This window comes from Kryptolebias marmoratus, linkage group LG4 (assembly GCF_001649575.2).
Source record: "Kryptolebias marmoratus isolate JLee-2015 linkage group LG4, ASM164957v2, whole genome shotgun sequence".
NCBI classification, from domain to species: domain Eukaryota; kingdom Metazoa; phylum Chordata; class Actinopteri; order Cyprinodontiformes; family Rivulidae; genus Kryptolebias; species Kryptolebias marmoratus.
The window spans coordinates 3,620,999-3,634,223 of NC_051433.1; the positions used below are offsets into that span (position 1 = coordinate 3,620,999).

General features: G+C 34.4%; 3 protein-coding genes across 3 annotated transcripts; all 3 read right to left on the minus strand.

The window, feature by feature from the left end:
• Positions 1-1,402: 1,402 nt before the first annotated feature.
• LOC108244914 (odorant receptor 131-2-like) lies at positions 1,403-2,506 on the minus strand. Its single transcript, XM_017431455.1, has 2 exons — positions 2,333-2,506; positions 1,403-2,188 (listed from the first exon to the last, which is right to left on the minus strand). The coding sequence occupies exons 1-2, from the start codon at positions 2,504-2,506 to the stop codon at positions 1,403-1,405; spliced, it is 960 nt and encodes a 319-aa protein (XP_017286944.1).
• A 4,297-nt stretch (positions 2,507-6,803) lies between these two features.
• On the minus strand, positions 6,804-8,412 carry LOC108244915 (odorant receptor 131-2-like). The gene is made up of 2 exons (XM_017431457.1): positions 8,257-8,412; positions 6,804-7,655 (listed from the first exon to the last, which is right to left on the minus strand). The coding sequence occupies exons 1-2, from the start codon at positions 8,410-8,412 to the stop codon at positions 6,804-6,806; spliced, it is 1,008 nt and encodes a 335-aa protein (XP_017286946.1).
• A 2,494-nt stretch (positions 8,413-10,906) lies between these two features.
• LOC108244916 (odorant receptor 131-2-like) lies at positions 10,907-12,553 on the minus strand. The gene is made up of 2 exons (XM_017431458.2): positions 12,404-12,553; positions 10,907-12,030 (listed from the first exon to the last, which is right to left on the minus strand). Exons 1-2 carry the CDS (start codon positions 12,551-12,553, stop codon positions 11,281-11,283), a joined length of 900 nt encoding a protein of 299 aa, XP_017286947.1. The 3' UTR covers positions 10,907-11,280.
• Between the last annotated feature and the right edge of the window lie 672 nt (positions 12,554-13,225).

Here is a 13,225-nt window from a genome sequence, read left to right on the forward strand (position 1 = left end):
TCCTGCCAAAGTGTGATGCAAGGATTGTATCCTCTCTTGTATTAATTAGATTAATTAACTGTCTGGAGGCAACTCCAAAACGACTTTTGAAAATCGAGCAGCTTTTTTTTAAATATTTTTACTGCGGTATTGCTTTATCATATTATAATGAGCCAAAATTAAGAAAAAAATAAAATAAAACAGACTCTATGGATGAAAAACAATTTATTTATGCAAAAAAGACTTACATATAGCATCAATAGTTTATCTAGTAGTATTTATTGGAATGTTGAGAAGAATTACTTCTTCACATCATTACTGTCCAGAACCTCAGATGATCAACACGAGACTATAATCTGGTATTTGCATCTTCTTCAATCTTATTTATTATTTGTCCCAAACATTATCATCACATTAACTTAGAACTGGACTGGGGCTATGGTGTCATCATCAACCAAGACCAGGGCAGGTGTCAAAAACAGAAATGAACTGTGCCACTGAGTGCAAAACTAGCAAACAGGGAACTCAGAAAACACAGAATACACAGCAAAAAGGATACAAGGACCGTCTGACAGTGAGTGGAAAAAACCTGGTAGTTTAGGTACTGGGACAAGTAAATACTGAGTGAAGATGTGAGCTAATAACAGATGAAACACAGAGTGTGGAGCTGAGGTGAACTGAGAACAATGATCAAGGAAATGACAAGAAAACAAACAAAAAACACATAAATATGAAACTATAGGATAAACTCACAACACCAAACTAACCCAAAAATCCCACGACCATCACACTAGTCAAAACATTACCTTGCTTATTGTGTAACAATGTTTTCTGAAGTAATATTTACACCCACTTTATTTTTTATACTATGTTCCAAGACAATAATGAGACAAAAGATCTTTAGAATAAGGTTTCTTCAGTTACTAAAATGGTAAATATGTATGCTGGAGTGCCAGTAGTGGTGAATAAAACACAACCTCATCAGATGTTGGGGATATATGTGTTTTATAACAATAGCTAAGTTCTCTTTATTGAACATATTTGTTACTCAAGTGCATCAGAACTTAAGGACAACAAATTCAAAATTTGTTCTGTTTTGAATAGCAATTTATTGAAGCATTTGTGAAGAAATATCTATTTGCCAACAAGTAAAACAAAACAAAAAGTATGTCAATGCATTTTAAAGCTAAACGATAAGTAATTGAAGGAGAAAGGAGCAAAAAATTTAAAGGATACTATCTCTCATTACAAGTTGTTACATTTGTTAATTAAAACTTATGTCTGCACTTTGTGGTAAAATAACAAGAGGATGGTCATTACACAGCATCCTGTAGTTACGAAAACAGAGGATGTGCAAATATTATGCCTCTATTTATTCTGTCTAATATGATATTTATTACACCAGCATGAGTTTCACCTAAGGCTACAGTTTAATGTCTGTTCTGATGGTACACAGCAGGTATTTTTTCAAATGCCGTTTAAATGTCTTGTCCCGTAACCCATAAACAATGGGACTGATAAACCTGGGGAGAATCTGGACAATGATGAACCAAACAAAGAATAATTGAACATAATATTGAGGGAACACAAGAATAAAATATGTTTTTATCATAGGGCCTACATACGTTAGCATACACAACAGGAGCTGAAAGCTATGAAGCAGGATAGTGTTCCTAGCTTTATTTGCACTTTTATCAGCTGAATTAGCTGCTTGAGCAGCAAAAAAGATCTTAAAGTAGGTAAAGAAAAGGGTGAGCCACACTCCAGTCAAAAATATTGTATGAGAAACGTTCCTCTTTTGTAAACTTACTGGGTGCCGAAAAAGATTATCTCTTTCACAAAATATTGAGGAAAAAAATAACCGCAGAGGCTCCGTTGCCAGAGTAAGAAAGATATCAGGAATAATTGACACTGCGCTCAAAACCCAAATACAGACAATCAGAATATATGTTCGTCTGACGGTGCAGAGCTCAGCGTGTCGCAGAGGGAAACACACAGCGATGTAGCACTCCACAGCCATTACAGCTAAATTTACTGGAGTGTTCAGGGTGGTGAAAACAGCAAAAACAATAATGAGGCAACAGACAGAAGCATTAATTTTGTAGAAGACATAGCTGATGACAAACAGGCTGACTGCGGTTGTAAGCTGGATCATATCGTTCACCACCAGATGGATGAACAGGATGTAACGAGGATTCATGCAGAAAATCTGAAAAAGAGTAAAAGAAAAAAAACTATCTACTTTTCAATGTTTTCATTCATTTTATTTGATTTTGCTGATGATGCTAAGCAATATTTTAACTGCACTGATCATTCAGAAAGAACTGAAATCACTGATAAAACAAATGCAGACCTGGTGTTTCCTGAAGGTGTGAATCAGTGTGCCGTTGATGTAGTTGATGATGAGGCCAAGAGCGAGGACGATCACATTTTTGGCTGCAGCTGTGGTCGCAGTGTCCCGACCACCCAGACTGCTCGACACATTGTAGTTAGAAGACGAGGAGTTCATGGAGTTCATGGAGTTCATGGAATCCTGTCTTCCAAAGAACATTTTAAATATTTAAGTTTTAAACATCAAAAACTCTTTTGCACATTTAAACTTGTAATGGGTTTTTACCTGTACATAAATCATTCTTTTTAAAATTCTTTAAATTTAAAACCCCAACGACTTTAAGACATTATGCAGTGAATAATAATAAAAGTTGTAAGAACCTAGTAGACTTTATATATATATAATGAATATATAATGAATGTATTTTTCATAAATTACAGCAACATGTAGTCTTTTGATATACTTGGTCTGGGTCCTTCAACATGTATACTGTAGAAAATAAACTTCAGAAATATGAAACCTATTACTAAATTCAGAAAAAGAAAATGCACATAAAAAGTAGAGTAAAGTCATTGTGAAAGTTGAAACATGAAAACAGAACGGATTGATGAAAAAGGGTTCCTACCTCACAGGGATCACTTCAGACTCGTCTTTCAGGAAATGAGACTAAAATATGGTGGATGTGTTTATGTTTGGTGTTATTTAAATCTGAAAGTGTCATGTAAAGATGATATCCTCCTTCACATTAATTAGCTGTCAGGGGACAGCTGGACTGGAAAGTTGTGAATATCAGGTCATTTATTCTGTAACAACTTTATTGCCATATTGTATTATATTAGCCAATAACACAGCAAATCATTGACATAGTACTGCCATTTCACCAGTACCACACTACTGAATTTTGTAAGTTGGCAACTCAGTTATTTTTACAGTAAAACAGCTGAAAATAATATAACAGCTTTAACTGCTAATGTCAACTCACTATAAAAATCAATGATCAAGATATGCATAAGTAATAATAATACCAGTCTTTTATTACTGCTTCACCACAAATGTACTAATGAAAAGCCTATATTTTGTAAAAATCCCTGTTAATACCATTTTTACCTGCTAGATAGGAACTTGGAACAAAAGGTTTTTCTATTAAAGGACTATTCTGGTAATTTTAAAAGTGATGTTCTGTCTAATAGTCATTAATTATTAGTACCTTTACAGCCATGACATCAGTCATATAAACTAGCCAAACAAGGGCCTGTTGTTTATTGTTTGCTGCATTAGCTATTATTAAACTGCTACACATTTGCATTACATCATTTTTTTTAAAATTTGTCATAGTTTTTTCAGTTGAACAACACCTGTGTTACAATACAAATGTGCGCTGAGCATAGATCCACTGAAATAGACTGTCTAAATGCTGAAGGTGTTGAGGCTAGGAACGTTTCAGGTCACTAGGAGTTAAGTAACCTTTTGGAGACGCTCTGATCAGGTAGACGAATACATCCAGCAACCTCAGCACCAATGGCGTATTCACAATCTGTTTCAGCGGGTCTGTGATCCTCACACATACGTACACTCTCATTGTAACGCAGATTTTATTCGTTTGAGAAAACAGCAACAAACTAAACAAATGTCATGCAAAAGTGCAGAGATTTAATAGTAGCTAATGTAACATTTTTTCCACACATTTTAACACTAACTTTTAAGAAAGAGTTGTTTTATATGCCTGAAAAGCAATAAGCAACGGGCCCTCATTTGGCTAGCCATTAGTCTAGCCTGGTCAAAAACTTTTGCCCTTTTCTTCATATTCTGTGCTTTATGTCTCAGCTGCCAATATACCTTTGATAATTATTAGATAGAATATTACTTTAAAAATTAGCAGACTATGCCTTTAAAGTAGAAAGAGTTTCTCTGCCTCTACATTTTAATTGTAAAACATTGTAAAGACATTGTAACTAGACAATAAAAATATGAACCAGTCATACTGAAAGTGTATAGTTTAAATATTTAATGTAAATCTTCAAATGAACATTCACAAAAAAGCATTTGTGAAAAAACATGCATTTTTTGCAGGATTTCAAACACCAGCATCAAATTAACACCATAAAATAGCTTTTTTTATATTTTATTTTCCCCCATTGTATTTTTGTTGGGTTTGAACATGTTCACTGAAGCCTGAGGTAGATGTAAAGAACGGCTGCAGGTGACTGTCGGTGAGAGGCTCTGTGTCTTGGTTTATTTCCTTCTCATACTTGGAAAGTTCTCCTTCCCTTTTTTCTCTGAGCTACATATGCATATTAATGCAGCAAGAGTTCATCAAACACTAAACTCACCATTGAAGAACATCGACTGCTTTCTTTACTTTGTGAGATCATAAAACTAGTCTTAATTGCTTCATTTCTGGATATGGAAATCTGGATAAAAAAGTCTTTTTTTTATACTTTGGAGAGCAAAGCTTCTGATATGTGTGCCTGCTCTGTATTTCTGTGTATTTTCATGCAGCTCAGCATGACTTTGAGCTTATCTTTTTAGACTATTTTAGCCATTACTGAAATGAGGTGATTGCACTTGTGTTTGTTGAGCAGCACATTTCTGAAATAGTAGAACTAAAGCCTCACCACTGTTTGGTATAAGTGGCATAATAATTTGCACGTTTGTTTGAATCTGACCCTAACTGTTGTTTTAGAAAGTGGCAACAACTTTATAAAATGTCTCTAATTATTTTTTGACTGCTCTATAATGTGTCCAAGTAGTAATACAGTGTATGAACAGAACCTCCTAAAAGAAAAGAAAGGATTAGATGAGCTTGAAAATGAGCTTGAAGAGTAAAAACATGTAATACAATTACCTTCTACAATTATTAACAAATTTATTATGTAAACTTGAATGTCTGTGGTGCAGATTAAAGCAAAACACCGAAACCTGCTACTATTTCTATACTGTAATTTAAGCTTCAGTTTTAAGTTGAACAATATTGGGGCCTATTTGCTGCCAACTCCTATTTGCGTAATTTGAAATCTGGAAAGCTTTTCAGAGTTTCACTGAGAGCAGAGGTTTGTTGCTTGCTCCCATGCCACAGAGCAGATATTTTCTCAAATGCTGTTTAAATATCTTGTCTCGCAGCCCGTAAACAATGGGACTGATGAACCTGGGGAGAACATGGATGATGATGTAGCTAAGATTCAAAATGACAACAGCTGACCTGGTGTTTCCTGAAGGTGTGAATCAATCTTAACTTCAAATGTAATATAAAAGGCCATTTTTATTATTTCTTTCTTCTTCTCATTTTACATTTAGTGTTCCAATGTTTCTAAATGTCGCAGCTGTCACACTGAAATTTTCCTTGTCTTCTATTTAGTTTATTTGAAACCTAACATATCTCTTTACATTACATCACAACACTACTTTGGAAATAAATAAGCCCTTCTAAATTTAACCTTGTTAGGTTGAAACAAACAAACAAACAAAAATTCTGATTGGATGGAGAAGAAAGAAACTATTCAATGCATTGTGATGTTTAGAAATCAGTTAGAACAAATTTGTAGTATTTTTTTTCTTTTCAAGGTACTAAATAAAGCCAATAAACATGTGCATACAACCACAGAAAAAACATAAATGTTAATAAACATAAAAGAATGAGAAATGTACTTACACAATGATGGCTGTAACATGAAAATACCGAGGAGGAGGACAGAAAAATTTTAACTCTGTTTGTAAATCATTTAATCTCCAATCAAAGCAGAAAGAAAATGAGCCTGAAATCTGTGTGATGAGTTTATATTAAACATCTTTATCCATAAGTCACGACCCACATGACATAACTATGGTCCTAATTTGCATTAGTTTGTTGTATGTGGTAATTGGATCATGTCTTGTTAAGAAAAAATAAGATAACACAAAGTTAATTTGTCACATGCACAGTTATACATGGTACAATATGCAGTGAAATGTGTTATTGTTATTATAATAGTTTATTTTTTAAAAATCTCTATTGCCTCTACTCTTCTAAATATTTTTCCTGTTGAGTTACTTTGAGACAAATTAGACAAAAGGAACTACAACTACATTGCTCACGTTCTTATTTTATTTTTCAACCATTTAACAATAACCAGTTAACAATGTGTACATTCAATCATTTCTTTTTAAAAGTTTTATTAAATTTTATGAGAGATTTTCCCAGCAGGACAAACACACAGGCTAAAACAGTATAACCCACTTTTCATCGTTTTTGCATTGAGCAATAATTTCCATTAAAAAAAAATACAAAGTGCCTACATTTTATTAAATGTTACTGTAAGTAATTGATTTTTGACTGCAATACAAAATGGCCAAAAAGTAGAAATATATGAACAAAACCCCCAAACATAAACGTAAAATGTGTTATCCAGCTACATTCTACACTAACTAGCATAATAAACTTGAGTTTCATAAAACCAAATCCTGCTCCTATTTCTGTATTTAGTATTTAAACATCAGCGTATTAAACAAAAACAACTTATTTGCTCCCTACTCCTATCCGTGTAATTTGAAATCTGGAAAGCATTACGAGTTTCACTGAGAGCAGAGGTTTGTTGCTTGCTCTCATGCCACAGAGCAGATATTTTCTCAAATGCTGTTTAAATATCTTGTCTCGCAGCCCGTAAACAATGGGACTGATGAACCTGGGGAGAACCTGGATGATGATGTACCAAACAAAGAGGACATGGATATAATGTTTAGGGAACCAATATACCAATGAGTTTCTTAACATAGGGGCTATGTATGTTAGCATACACAAGAGGAGCTGAAAGCCATGAAGCAGGATAGTATTCCTGGCCTTCTTTGCATTTCCATCAGCTGAATTAGCTGCTTGAGCAACAAAGAATATCTTGATGTAGGCAAAGAGGAGAGTGAGCCAAACTCCAGTTAAATAAACTATGTAAGAAATGTCCCTCTTCTTTATACTTACTGGGTGTCGGAACATAGTGTCTCTGTCACAAAATACTGTGGAAAAAAACAGCCATGCAGGCTCACTTGCCAGAATGAGAAAGAGATCTGGCATAAGTGACACTGCGCTCAAAACCCAAATACAGACAATCAGAATATATGTTCGTCTGACGGTGCAGAGCTCAGCGTGTCGCAGAGGGAAACACACAGCGATGTAGCACTCCATAGCCATTACAGCTAAATTTATCGGAGTGTTCAGGGTGGTGAAAACAGCAACGGTGACGATGAGGCAACAGACAGAAACATTAATTTTGTAGAAGACGTAGCTGATGACAAACAGGCTGACTGTAGTTGTAAGCTGGATCATATCGTTCACCACCAGATGGATGAACAGGATGTAACGAGGATTCACGTAAAACACCTAGAAGAGAGCAGAAGAATTTAGTTATTTTTATTTTTGTGTTTTCATTCCTTTTTCTTTCTCTAGGCAATTGCGATAAAAAGACATTAAGTCTATCTGGTTGCAATAGATATCTAATTAATTTCACACCAAAATCACATTCTGCAAAGAATAAACAGGCATGGTGAAGAACAGGACACAACAGAAAATGTGAGGAGAACTTTTAAGCAAACAAACAAAATAAGATAAAAATAATACCAGACTGTATCCCGCCTTCAAACTATTTCATGATAGAGTGTGAAAACAGCATCCAAAACATTTCACTGCTGCTCAGAGCTGTTCTGTTTCATGATTTATGAGAAGAAATTAGGAGCTTTACCATCTCAACTTTCTGGGTCAAGTCCTGTTTACTGCAAACCTAAAATGAAGTAAAGCATCCTGGTTTCATCCTGCCAAGCAAGACAAAGTTGACTTGGAAATTAATGCCTTTCTATTCTGTTTTCAGCAACACCTCATATTCTACCAGATGATTTTGGTCACAAAAAAACCTAAAAGAAAACTAAAACACAAACACAAGTCATTTAATATTTCATCAATAAGATTCATAATGACAACAGCTGACCTGGTGTTTCCTGAAGGTGTGAATCAGAGCACAGTTGATGGAGTTGATGGTGAGGCCCAGAGCCAGGATGATGAGATTTTTGGCCATAGCTGTGCTCGCAGAGTCTCGATAGCTCAGAATGCTCGACACATTGGAGTTATACGATGAAGAATTCATGGAGGTGATTTCAGGATTTTATTTCTTTTACAGAGAAAAAAATAACAAAATATATTTAAAAACAATGATGTAAATGCAACAACTTATCTTTAAATTTGATAAAAATACTTTTTTGTGCCATGCATCAATTTATCAATGTTTCTAAATCTGGCAGATCACACACTGACCTTTTTTTCTGACTTTTATTTATTTAAAATGTCTTTTTTCTAACATCACACCACTTCTTTAAGAGTAAAATAAAACCCTTTTAAATGTTCAGTCCAATTAAGTTGAATGTTAGATTTAAAACAATGAAATTAAAACAAATTTATTATAAAAGTATAAAATAAAAACTAACTTTACTTTTTCTTTTGAGAGACTAAATTATGCCTTTAAAGGTGTGAATTTCTATTAAACGTTTAATTCAGGAGTTTAAAAAGTCGAACAAATTCCCCCCCAAAGTTATATATATATTAATGCCTAAAAAAGATGATAAAAACTCACACAATGACGGCTGCATCATGAAGGCACAGAGGAGGAAGCGAAAAAATAGGTTTCAAATTTTCGCAGATCACTTCAGGCTCCACTGTGACCAGCAGGGAAATAAAAAGAAGTTTGGATGATGTGTTTATATTAAGCATCTTTATGCAGGTGTCTTGACTGGAATGATGTAACTGATCCTGATTTACATTAGTTTGCTGAATGACGTTGGTACAGTAAGTGGATCATCTCTTGTTAACAAAGTACTTTGTTCTTCTAACCTTTTCTGTTGCTCACATACAAACTTTTTTTTTATTACATTACTTTGAGAAAAACTAGATAAAGAAACTTTGAAGTGGTTCCAGGAACTAAAAAAATATCTGTAACCTTTTAAGAAGAATTATCAATGACCTGACAGTTTTTAAACAGTTTGTTTGGTTTAGTGGTATTTGGCAGTAAAGCTGAAGAATCTCATTGTCAGACACTGCAAAAAGATAATTTATTGGAATGGCGAAGCGGGTAAAGAAAATGGATGGATGGATGGATGGATGGATGGTGTTTCTATAAATCAGAACCAGAACCAGGTTTCATCCAAAGACAGGACGGCAGCAGAGTTACCAGGAGCTCCATCAGAAACAACAGTAAAATATGTTACCCCCAAACCACTTTTGATTAGTCAGCATTCTCTGGCAAAGGATGCCTTATCTGGAAAAAAATGCCCAATTTAATAAAACTGATAACAGATTTTAACATTTTTAACTGTAAAGTTAAGAACTGGCTGAAAACTAAACAATCTGCTCTCACTTTTAATATTTTAGTTTTAATAAGGTAGGATCTATTTTTGACAGTGTAAATGTATTAGGCATGTTTTTTATTTAAGTCTTTATATCCTTGTGTAGGATTGTAGCATTGTTGATTTTGTTGCAGTTTTATATTGCTTAGTTTGTTGTAATTTTATGTTGTATATGTTTTATTTGTTTATCTTTGAGAAGCCCGGCCAGGGACTGAAGTTGCGAATTTCCAAATTTCTGTATTGTGCAGAACAGACTGTTTGTTCACTTTGTCTAACTGCATTGTTCCTGACAAATAAAGAATAAATCAATATTTGGTTGCAACACAATGGTTCCTGAAGGGAAGCAACAACAAAATGAACTTGAAATGTAGCTGTTAGTGTTTATATAAAAGACTCAAATGCAGACAAGGTTATAGGGTAAAGAAATTATTTTATTCCTGAACAAGTTAAAGAACTGTGCAAGGCAGGATTTAGAAAATCATCATCTTATAAATATAATCTGACAAAATACTGTTTGCAGGACTTGGAGTTTTGTTGTTTATTTAAACTCTTAAAGAGATAGTCTTGTCATTTCTGAAGCATTGTTCTTTCAAATATTGTCATTAGTATCAACCCAGATAAAGGTCATAGAGAACATAGTATGGAGAAAAGGGCAAAAGTCTTTGTCTAGGCTTGGCTAATGATTAGCCAAACAAAGACCTGTTGTTGTTTTCTCAACCAAACAACATCTGCATTACTACGTGTAGGAATGTAATCAGAGCATAAATTGTGTTTATGGAGTACATTCACAGCCTCAGCATCATCAGCAAATACACAATCTATTTCTGTGCTTGGAGCATAAATGTATTTGTGTAGTAACATGTTGTTTGGTTGCAACAAACAGCAACAAACTGAAAAGTGCCATGCAAAGGTGTAGAGGTTTAATATTACTTAATGTAGTATTTTTTCATACCACTATGCCATTTTAAGAAAAGCTTGCTATTAGCCTAGCTTTTGCCTCTTTTTCTAGACTCCGTGCTCAATGACTGATGTCATAGCTGATAAGGTACGATTTATAACTATTTGACAGAACATCACTTCAGAAATGGCCAGACTATCCCTTTAGAGGAGTTTCTATTCTGTTTCAGGCCAAATCTGTCTTTCTGTGCTATTAAATTTGAAGGGTAAAATGTTCAAACTACGTAACAAAAATTACAAGTAAACTGTCGGAGTGTAATCATTAAGAAAAAATAGACCGAGATCCCATTAGTTATCCCCTGCAGCCCAAAGGGAGGTGACAAAATATTTACCTGTGAGTCTGTTTGTGTGTATTTGTTAGAAAAAATGGAAACTTTTATTTTCTTTTGTAGTTTCCTGATGTCCATCTTTTGAAGCATTCGGATAATAAACCTCCACCACTGTACAAACATTTACAAAAATATAGATATTTTGATATCAGAAAAGTGATTTAAAATTAACAGGAAAGCTTGAAAATGTTAAGAAATACTGGTATTCTGCAGCAACTGTTTTAGATGTTTTCTTGAACTTGTACTGAGAGTTTATTCTGGCCTAATGAAATTACATTTTAGAGCAAGTATAAGATTTCACTTTAAGTGTTCTCTTTAGGTGGATATTGTTTATAAGCAAATCCAATTCTTCTTTAAGTATTTCCTGAAAGTCTTATCTCGTAACCCATAGACAGCTGGACTTAAAAAGCGGGGAATTATCTGGATTATGACAAAAGTTGTCAACTTGATGACTACTCTCCCTTTAGGAAAAAAGTATAAAAGGAACTGGATTAACAAAGGATGCGCATACGCCATCGTACCCAGCAGCATCTGGAAACCATGAAGAAGGATGGTCTTTCTGGCTTTTGAGGCATCAGCTTTTGCAGCGTTGGCCACAAAAAAAATTCTAAAATAAGTGTAGAACAGTGTTAGACAAACCACCACAAGAAGAAATGTGTGGGTTGCATCTCTCTTTTTAAAACTGTAGCTGCTCCTAAACACCATTTCCCTGTCACAGAAAACCCTTGAAGAGATGAACTGCGGGTCTTCAGTGATGAAAAGGATAAAGACATCAGGCAGGATAGAAAGTATACTTATTGCCCAGATGACACCAATTACAATTTTTGTTCTTTTAACAGTACATATGTTGTTGTAGTGGAGGGGAACACAGACAGAAATGTAACATTCTGTAACCATACAGGCTAAATTCAGAGGGATGTTTACGGTGGCGAGGATGGCAGGCAGGAGGAAGAGTACACAGAGGGAGACGAAGATGGTGGCCAAAGCAAAGATGTAGAGCAAAAGGCTGGACAAAAGCTGGATCGTTTCGTTTAGCACCAAATGGATGAAAAGGATGTAGCGAGGGTTCTGCCTGAGGATCTGGAAGAGTCAAACACAGTTAGACTGCAAGAAAATATAAACCAGCAGAACAATAACTAAATCAAAAATGATTACTTTGTAAAAATAACCAATATACTATAGGATGAGTTAAAAATTATTGGATATTAGCAATAATTTATAATAATTTATTTATAATTATAACTCTATGACAAAGTAGGAGAATACCGCGCAATAATCTACATTATTTAATATGTGCAGTGATAAATAGGAAGTAGGAAACTATTGCAAAAGCTTTTTTATCTTCATACATATATCAGTCATTCTACATTCATTTTTCCTTTCAGCTATTTTAAAAACTTATGGCATAAAGTAGTTTGCATGCATATATAACACATTACCATAAAAAACCCACTTGATGCTTATTGAACGTATGGAGCATTGTAGCATTCATAAAGCAGGTGGTGACGCCGATTATCATCACAACCACATATGTCATAATTTGTGGTATAAACTGGTATTGAGTAAATCCAGTCAGGTTGCCTTGCATAGGTGTGAAATTCATCTTGGTTTCTGATGAAAGAAGACAAACACTGCACTGCAAAATGTACAGCAGTATAATCAGAAAACAAACATTCTGATAATAAAACAATTCTCAGATATTGATGCGTTTTAAGTTAGAGTAAGATCTGAAGAAGCTGTAAAAACAGTAAACCGTTGACCTAAGACGAGTGGAGACCAGTCTTTGTTTGTAAGAGGAAGGCTCAGTGTGTTTGCATTTATGCTTTTCACTCACACTACACCCTCATATGTTAGAGCAAGATAATGCACTAATTAGGCTGATTTGCCAGACCTAATGTCACCTTTTCACTGAACTCACATGGGAAAATCTGACAAAGGGAAGATTTAAAAAAAGCAGAATGATGTCAAATCAAATTTCACGTAATTAAGAAATTTTCTCATAAATATTTTTTATCTACTGTCCGAGTTATGAGATATTGTACACAATGATGTATGATTTTTGTTCTTTATGGTTTACTACTGATCGGATTTAACAGTACATACAGTATATTTGTACCATCGATATTCTGTAAAAACGTTTGGGACAGGGACAGGAAGCTAGACAACAATTCTTTCATTGATCTGTAAATAGTAGTTGTCAGGGTTTTGATTTATTTAACCTGCTAAAAAAGAAAACCCTAACAGTAGTAAATGTCCCCTTTTTGTAATAAAGCCA

Excerpts from the sequence above, each read along its gene's own strand:
- LOC108244914 (XM_017431455.1), bottom strand. The coding sequence starts at position 2,506 with ATGAACTCCATGAACTCCATGAACTCCTCGTCTTCTAACTACAATGTG. Across the intron at positions 2,189-2,332 it reads ACACCTTCAGGAAACACCAG|ATTTTCTGCATGAATCCTCG; the intron begins GTCTGCATTTGT and ends ACTCTTTTTCAG.
- LOC108244916 (XM_017431458.2), bottom strand. The coding sequence starts at position 12,553 with ATGAATTTCACACCTATGCAAGGCAACCTGACTGGATTTACTCAATAC. Across the intron at positions 12,031-12,403 it reads ATACGTTCAATAAGCATCAA|ATCCTCAGGCAGAACCCTCG; the intron begins GTGGGTTTTTTA and ends TGACTCTTCCAG.
- LOC108244915 (XM_017431457.1), bottom strand. The coding sequence starts at position 8,412 with ATGAATTCTTCATCGTATAACTCCAATGTGTCGAGCATTCTGAGCTAT. Across the intron at positions 7,656-8,256 it reads ACACCTTCAGGAAACACCAG|GTGTTTTACGTGAATCCTCG; the intron begins GTCAGCTGTTGT and ends GCTCTCTTCTAG.